At 39.8% G+C, this 9,044-nt stretch overlaps 1 protein-coding gene across 1 annotated transcript; it reads left to right on the plus strand.

Moving 5' to 3' along the window:
- The first annotated feature begins 785 nt into the window (after positions 1 to 785).
- Positions 786 to 6,245, plus strand: LOC124882186 (ALK and LTK ligand 2-like). Its single transcript, XM_047388423.1, has 6 exons — positions 786 to 1,822; positions 2,128 to 2,469; positions 2,609 to 2,662; positions 4,126 to 4,206; positions 4,328 to 4,410; positions 5,395 to 6,245. The coding sequence occupies exons 2-5, from the start codon at positions 2,196 to 2,198 to the stop codon at positions 4,390 to 4,392; spliced, it is 474 nt and encodes a 157-aa protein (XP_047244379.1). The 5' UTR covers positions 786 to 1,822; positions 2,128 to 2,195; the 3' UTR covers positions 4,393 to 4,410; positions 5,395 to 6,245.
- The last annotated feature ends 2,799 nt before the right edge of the window (positions 6,246 to 9,044 follow it).

Here is a 9,044-nt window from a genome sequence, read left to right on the forward strand (position 1 = left end):
ATCTATCTATCTATCTATCTATCTATCTATCTATCTATCTATCTATCTATCTATCTATCTATCTATATCTATCTTGCTTAATTTAATTTAATTTAATTAGTTTAACTTCCTTTTAACAGAAAAAGACAATCGGCCAATCAAATGGCAGCAACTTGTATTATTTAGGCATATAAACATGGCCTAACACTGGTCAGACTGTGTCACAGAAGCTGAAGATCTACTGAGATTTTCAAGCACAACGTTCTCTCCACCTTACAAAAAATGTAATTATTTAAACTCTACAGTTGATTAGTGATACGATTTACAGTTGTCAGAAAAATGCAACCAACCACGCACCTGGTTAGTCACTTTGCACACAGATATCTGCTAGAAATCTGCTGATTTGAAAACAAATCTGTCCTGCGTCCCTGGATTTCCCATGAACCTTGAAAGTTGAGTTTGACTACCGATTCCCAGAAAAGAACAAGGTCGAATCTCCTGACGGCTGTGTGAATCAGCAGGGAAACCAGATATCAGCTATGTTTGTCATTATTTTTGGTGTAGAGCAGCCTCTCATGACCGGCCACTATACCACTGGCAACCCCTTTAAACCTCTGTGGAGACGCCCTTGGCTGAGAATGCAAAAACGCACAGAGTGGCTTTGTCTCATAAAGAAGTTTGGGGAATGGTGACAGTGCGCTGTCCTTTCAGCACCGAGGTTTCACTCTTTTAAGCAGGGCTGCAAGGTCGTTTCCTCGCTGAGCTTTGCAGCGAAATACCAAGGCTGCCACCTTAAATCCGATTATGACAAAAATAGGAAACTATGCGCCAGAAATTTGGGTTAGTTTTGTAAAGATTCCAGGTCGCCCCTATAAATGTAAAGTTATTGAACCCTGCTTTCCCTTAAGCACTGTAGTTAAGGTGAGTGAATATTTATTTTTTAAAGATCTGTCTCCCCCCTCGCAGGTTTGTGAGATTTGAAATGTTGGGCGTGGGGGCCACTTGCACGCCCCGATTTTAAAAAAAGCTGTTCCAGCCCCAGCAGCAGGCCAGTGCAAACTAATCTCCAGCGAGGACAAACCTCAACAGGCTGCTCTGACGAGAAACAACTGAGAACAAATTTAAAACAAAACAATCAATTTTCAAAGAACCGTCCCTAAAAGGTGCATAATTGGGTTTCAATTTTCCATGATGGATGTAAAGCGCGCAATGGCTCTAAATGAGGTTATAAGGATCCCAAGAATGATATGGTAGCATTTCCACTAAAATGCGCTGCATCTGCGTTGCACGCTAGGCTGATTGGAAATTTCAGTGGAAGTATTAGTGGAGGACAAACGCTTCCTGTAACCGCGTATATCGCACAGATAAATGGAGTAACGGAAAGGAGGAAAGGGAGGGGGCTCAGTAAACTTGACACAGTGTTCAAGGAATGGTCGGACAACTCGTGTTAACTCTCCTCTTCAGGTAATGTTTCCTATAATTACCACATAATCTGGTGGACCATAGAGCACAGTTCCCCCCGCCGTCGGGGAGATAGAATAAAAAGCGACTGGATGCACAAGAGAGGACAAACTTGGAACTTGGAGCCCCACACCGGATAATTTCAGCTTCTCCTTTTTGCGCGCTCTCGTTTTGCGCTCTGCATGCCGGCGTCCGGAAGATGATCACCGACCCTCAGCGATCACTCATATAACTTCAGTAGCTTTAATTCTCCACCGAGTTTTTTAAAAAGAGTAAACTTTGGGATCAGGACCGGAACGCAACAGAAATAAAGTTTCGCACATGTGCATCGTTTTGGCAGGACGCGCCGGACGCAATCATAAGATAAGAAGACTTGGAAAAGGTAATTATACTTTCACATCTAAAACACATTTTTATAATCACCAAATACAAAGAGTTCAATAATACAGTAAGAAATATATGTATTTAAAAAGCATAATAATAAGAAAGCGGTAATTTGTTGGTTAAATCACCAAGATGTTTGAGCTCACCCTACATGAAGTCACATTGGTATTCGAGTTTTAGTTTCTCACAGTCATTTAATTAAACTGTTTATTATAGAAGTAAGTATAGGCTTATAATAAAAATGTGATTATAGTCATTTAAGTGCACCAAGATATAAAATTACTCCTTGATCACATCCCTCAGGTATCTGAAGAGAAAAGAGTTTACTTTTCCCTCCTTCCACCTTTCACCTTCCCCACTACACTGGAGCTATGAGCGCACCGCACAAACCCGTTATTGTGGGACTGCTGTTACTGTTGAGCACTCTGACCGAGCACTGCGGCGAGGGCGCGCCCGCCACTGCGGCCGGCGGGGACGCGCAGCGGAACTTGAGGCGGATGGCGGAGATCATGAAGCATGTGGAGGAGAGCCGGGGGCGACACGCCGCGAGAACGGAAGCCCCGCTGACGCCGCGGGCGGTGGGCAGCGGGTCGGCGGAGCACAGGGATATCCGCGGCAAGACGGATAAAGGGAACCAGGCTCTGGGTGAGTGGCTGGGCCATGCAGGTGGATTTCACACCTTTATTTCCCTCAAATACACTATAATAGTATGGTGTAAAATGTAACTTTTTGTCCTTTATTTAATTATTGTATAACTTTTCTCTCATTTTCTCTCTTTTCGCAGCTTTACCCCCCACAGATTTTAAAATGAAAGAGAGAATAATTAAATATTTCACAGGTAAGAGTTGAAAAAGATTCCTCTTTATTAGGAAGCGTTTTCAGTCTGTATGGCAAGCCATTTGTGCCCATTATCGGTACTTCCTGTTTTAGTTCAGCCCTAGAAAATACCAATATTAAACACCTGGTATGTCTTCCGGTTTCGGCACTACTGCTGCCCCCATCTGGCTTTCCCTTACACGGCAAGTAACTAATAAAGAAATCATTTTAAACACCAAAGTTCATTAAGGCAGGACACTTTAAATACTTCAAGAACCCAGAGGGAAAGGTTTTTTTTTTTTTTTAAGTCAAGCAGCTTTGCAATAAATACCCTGTTTGTGAGTACCAGAAAAAAAATTCTCAGTATCCAATCCTGAGCTGTGTAACATAACAAGCAGCAGTAAGTCATGCCTGGAACAAATTTTTCCCCATTCAAAGGTGAAAAAAAACCGATGTTCTCTCTGCTGCACACAACTATTCTGCCTATCATGAACAACCGTCCATTGCTAAGCTGTGTAGCATTTAAAATAGTGTTCAATGATGGGATAAAACAATGTTTTTTTTGCCACTCAGAAGAAAAAGAAATGGTGTAGTCACCGAGCGCATTTTTAATGCTGCTCACAAACATTTGTTAATTGCTGAGCTGCGTAGCATAATAAGCACCATTCAGTATCTGTGTAAAATGTTGTGTTTTTTTTTCCTGCTCAGCAGATTATAAAACAACATTCTCTCTGGCCATGGAGAAACACATTTACTTCGAACAATAAACAGGCGGTCGTTGCTGAGCCGAGCAACATAAAGAGACGGATTAATCTTCATTGTTTTGGCTGCTTAGGAAGGGAAAATCAAGTTGTCCCTGGTCCTTGAATGCCACATTTTCCATAGATCATCAAACTTATTTTTTATCACTGCTCATATGGAGACATCTAAACTTCAACTCAACAGTGTAAAATAGAGCAACCTAGCTAATCAAACTGCATTTTTTACATAATTTTGTTACCAGATGGGTTGAAAAAATGGCAATATTTGGCCCAAATGGTTTGCCAAACCCCTGCTTTAGTTTGGGTTGGTAGAAAACATAATATCAGGAGTTTTAAATAGGTATGTTTCTATGGCAAAACATAAAGTTTATTTCTGATTAAAAACAAAATGAAAAATTGATCCTGCTTAGAATGTTTTAAGTGTCACCATCTGTAGGTTCATATTTTGTAGTACTTGCATACCAAAAACCAGCCAATTTGATATGTTTTCAGCCAATGCATATGCTTTCTTAGACCCCACAAAATGTACAGTTACTGATTTTAAAATGCTGTAACTCTCCTAGGTTTTGCCCTCTTCTTTCCTCCGCCCCTTTTGGTGGCACCACTTTTATATGTTAATAAAGATGAAAGTAAAATGTTCTGAGCTACGAAACAGCTGGTGTTTGCAGGTGCATGCAATAGTTAGAAATGTTCTCAAAGACCATTTTCTCTCCTTCTCTGTCAGGTCCACTTGTGTTCAGCTCCAAATGCAGGAAGAATGCATACAGACTTTACCACCACACCAGAGACTGCACGTTACCTGCATGTAAGCCATGATTGCTCTCGACCTCCTGCACCAGGAGGGAAAGCTATCACAGTCCAAAGTCAACACGCTGCGTGAAAACAAAGCACTCACTGTCTCTCTCTTTGTGTTTTCTTTTTCTCAGACTTCAAAAGATGTGCGCGACTTCTCACACGGCTCGCAGGCAGCCCACAGTGCACAGAGGGGTAGCACACACACACTCATAAGGTACTACAATGCTTCAACTCACGCACATAGCTGACCAAGGGCATAAGCAAAGATAGCCACTACTGCCTAGGGTGCTTAGGTCTCTCACAGTGGAACTAGATCTAAACACTGAAAATTTGTAGTTGCATGTGAAAGAAAGTAATTTAGTAAACCACCCTACTGCTTGTGTCTGCGTAACTGCAAACTAATGAAGATATAATTGACAATTGGCCTTTCCTACTCAAATTTGGGGCCCCGAATCAAAGTCTGTTTAGGACCCCTCTACAATCTCAGGCCAGCTCTGCTCAGATAAACATCGGTTCATTGTGAAAACCCTGATTTTGCACAAAACAGACAAGGTAAAAATGTTGTGCTGTTAATTCTTTTTCTGTAAAATACATCTCGAATCTCAGCATATGTTACCTGTTTATAAACAGCACCACCTAGGTTTACATTCACATATGATCAGACTATTTGTGGAAAGGGAGCACAAACATTCCCTAAAATATCACGTCAAATCACTCTGCAGCCGTGTTATAATTTTACAATTTGCAGACATCTTAGCAGCAATAAAATCATTTAAAACTTGTAAAAGCAGAACGGATCAAAGTCGGTTAAGTTTTTATGTGCAGGCCCTTCTTGTGCCGCAGAACATGTGCCGAAAATCTGTGGCTTTTCCTAGTCAGTGTGGAGCTTCCCTCTGCTGTCCCAGAAACTTATAAACAAAATCGATCATAATTAGTCAAGTACTCATAAAGCTCAGCATGAATTGGGCTTGAGTTCAGAGTGTAGATCACGCTGCTCAGGAAACACTCAGCCATTTGTTCTTCGTGTTATCATGCAGGCTGTATCAACACACTTAGGCCCAAGTGGTGGCACAGTTAGAGCTTCAGTTCTGTTGCAAATCAAGTTTCCTGTTTTTTTTATTTTTTATTTGTGGTTGCTTTATAGTGTTGCCTGATTGAAGACTGTGCTGACATTACCCTTTCCCTTTTTGTGTTTCAGGCTGAAGTCAATCACGAATACTTCAGAGGAAAAGATGCAAAAAAATACTTTGGTAAAACGTGCCTTTGGACGGTGAGAGGGAAGCCTAAATCTGACCTGCCTGACCAACTTTAGGCACAGCGTTTTGCTTCACTCACGTCCCTTCTGCTGAGGTGAAAACTGCTGCCAGTCACCACTTCAGCTGGGCCTCAAAGGTTAGCTCTCATCACACGGGAGCAACGAGGCAAGAAAAACCCAGGCCAGGATAAAGATGGTGAAGAGTGGAGATAAGAAACTAGCAAAGATAAGCAAAGTGGGGGCTTTTCTTACTTCGCACTGGAATTCAAAAGGATGTAGCTTAAACAAATGGAAAAAAAAATCAAGAATTACTTTCACTTCAAGACATTTTTGCCCTTTTTGAATGCTTTAGGTTTGTTTTACATTGACTTTTGCCCTTCTTCTGCACTACATTGATCTAAAACAGAAGTTCCCACAGACCCCCAGCTGGTGACAGCATAGTGTCACCCACTTGTGCTCGGAATGAACTGTCGTTAAAATATTGCTTGAATATTTTCCTGCAAAACAAAAACACAAGTGGTGGCTGTAACCACAGCCAATCTGTTGACAGAGTAAATCCTGGGTACAGCGTGGAAAAAGCCTATGTTTATGTATTTGAGTCGTCTAAAGGCTTAGTGGTACATAAAGCATAGGTCATGATCTGTTCAACCAGGAATGTAATGTACATATGGTAAACACAACCATTGGAAGAATCCATAATAAATGAACATTACTGTCATTTAGCAAAAAGTGTATATCTATATATATATTTAAAATGAGATATATTTAAATAAATTATGAGATTGGTACAAAAATGACTCGTCTTTATTGTGTTGTGCTGTATTTTCTCTTGCGTTACCATTTTAAAATGAGGAATGCTGCCTGAACGAGCGCATGACTGGACTGAGCCCTGGGATAGCTGATCTGGTGAAATTCCCACTGCTGCTTCAAACAGAGATGCTAAAAAAGTTTATGTGATCACTTTCCAGATTGTCAGTGAGCATATTTCTCCGTGTTTTATTGCATTGACACTTAAAAACAACAAAGTTCTCTAAAGAGCTAACTTACACAACCAGCTCTCTTTATAGGCACTGCCTTACAAAACCCAACACTTAAATAATTGTTTTGTTAGGATTTCATGTGACAGATCAACACAAAGTATCACATACTTGAGAAGTGGAAGAAATGGTACATGGTTTTAAATAAAAAAACAAGTCTGAAAGGTGTGGAGTACATTTATATTCATCCTCCTTTACACCGACACCCCTAAATAAAATCCCGGCAAGTGTATTGAGAAGTCCCTTGATTGGTAAATAGAGTCCACGTATGTAATTTAATCTGAGCAGCTCCTCTGTGAAGGCCTCAGAGGTTTATTAGAAGTATTAGAGAACAAGCAGCATAATGAAGACAAAGGAACACAGCAGACAGGTCAAGGAAAAGGTTGTGGAGACGTTTAAAGCAAGATTAGGTTATAAAACAATATTCCAGAAAGTTCTCCTTCCAGCAGGAGCCTAAGCATACAACCTGAGCTAAAATTGGAACCTTAAATTGGCCCAGTCAAAGGCCAAATCTCAATCCAAATGAGAATTTGTGGCAAGACTTGAAAATATCTGACCAGAGAAACCCACCATCCAATTTGACTGATTTTATTTTTGCAAAGCGGAACGGAGAAAAGTGTCAGATGAGCAAAGCTTTATGAGGTATTGACTCAAGGGGTGCTGAAATCTAAATACATTTCAGATTTTTTGCATAAAATGCATTGTTTTTGGGTGTAATGTGATAAAATGCAAAGAATGTTTAAGGGATATGAATACCCTTTTAAGGCACTGTGGATAAACTGCACTTGAAAAAGCAGGGGGAAAAATCCTTCTTACATTATCTGCATTCCAAAGCAGAGCACTGACTATATTCAGCTGTAGCTGGGAGAATATACATTACATGATGTTCAAAATACTAATTTGATGGGTTAGATCACGTCTTTGAGAACCTCATCAATCCCTAGTGGCCAATGTAATAGTGAGTGTTGATACCCAACAAAAACCCAATAAACAAGCACACAGTGGAAATTAAGTCATCCTCTGTCATATGTTCCAGTGCTTATCAAAGATTGACTTAATATGGGCTCGTTTATCATTCACAGATTTATTTATTTTGTAAAGACCTTTTTTTTGTATATCAACCATGTTTTATTGGATGAAGTATTGGTACTAGTAAGTATAGTTCATGTCGTGCAATAAAGAAACAAATTGTCTTTGGCTAAACCACATTGGTGGACAAAATAATAATAAAATCCTTTCCCTAAGGCAAAACTACCAATATACCATTTAACCTTTTCCTTTAGATCCAAAAGGAGTTGAAGATCCAACTTATGTAAATAAACGAATGAATGTTTGGCAAAATGTCGGATTGTTTGAACATTTGCATTTTTCAACTTTCAGACAACAACAAAGTGGGGAAAACAACAGTTAGAGTTTTTACCTTTTTGCACAACCACACACTATTTTTAGTATGATGGCAAATACTATTAAAAGGCTATAACTGATCCCCAATTTTATACTGTGTTATATGTAAAACTTTGGTTTAACTAATAGTACCACATTTATCCAAAAAGTGCCCTTTAACTCAAGCTGACCAATGTATTAGAGTAAAGGAAAACACATTTTCTTCAGAAATTATGTACTAATGCTGCATTTTAAAATTTCATTTAGAACTGTTCTTGCATAAATGTTTTTTTTTCTAGCTACAGATGCATGATGGGATATACAATTCCCTGCCAAAGAATTCCAACCCCTTTAGATGTTTGCATTTATTTGTGTTTGGATACATGATTTGGAGACATGCATTTTTATTCAGGCCCACTTAGTCAATACTTAGGCCCAACTTTCACTGCAGTTACAGTTGCAAGTCTTCCAGCTTTACACATCTACAGACTGGAATTTTTGCCTGTTCCTCTTAGCAAAAGTCAGATTGGACAGAGAACAACAGTGAACATGAATTCTTATGTCCTGCTATGAATTCTCAATTGGATTTCAGTTTGGACATTGACCATTCTAACATTCAGTTACGCTTTGATCTAAAGGTATGTTTAGGGCCATTTTCCTGTTGGAAGGTGAATCTTCATCCCTGGTTTTGTGTATTTTTATAGCTTCAAACATGGTTTGTTCCAGGATTGACATGTATTTATCTCCATTCATCTTCTCATCAACTCTGACTATGTTCTCTGGCCCTGATGAAGAACAGCATCGTACAGCATGATGCTGTCACTGCCATATATAACTGTGGGATTCTGTGTTTAGAGGGATGTGCAGTGTTAAATCTTCTGCCATACACAACATTTTGCATGTGGACTACAAAGTTCAGGTTTGGGCTCATCTGACCAGTACCTTCTTCCACAGCTGTGTTGTTTCCCCTACAAGGCTTATGGCAAACTGCAAACAGGGCTTTATATGGCTTTCTTTTGGCTACTCCTTCATAAAGAAATGATTTCTGTTGTGCAAAACTAATAGTGGTCAAATCAACAGGCTCTCCCACCCTAGCTGTGGATCTGTGCACCTGAGACGGCCATGTCTTGGTAGCTTTGCAGTGTCGCCTAATGCTTCATTTGTTAATGATAG

The sequence above is a fragment of the Girardinichthys multiradiatus genome, chromosome 15 (assembly GCF_021462225.1).
Source record: "Girardinichthys multiradiatus isolate DD_20200921_A chromosome 15, DD_fGirMul_XY1, whole genome shotgun sequence".
Lineage (NCBI taxonomy): Eukaryota > Metazoa > Chordata > Actinopteri > Cyprinodontiformes > Goodeidae > Girardinichthys > Girardinichthys multiradiatus.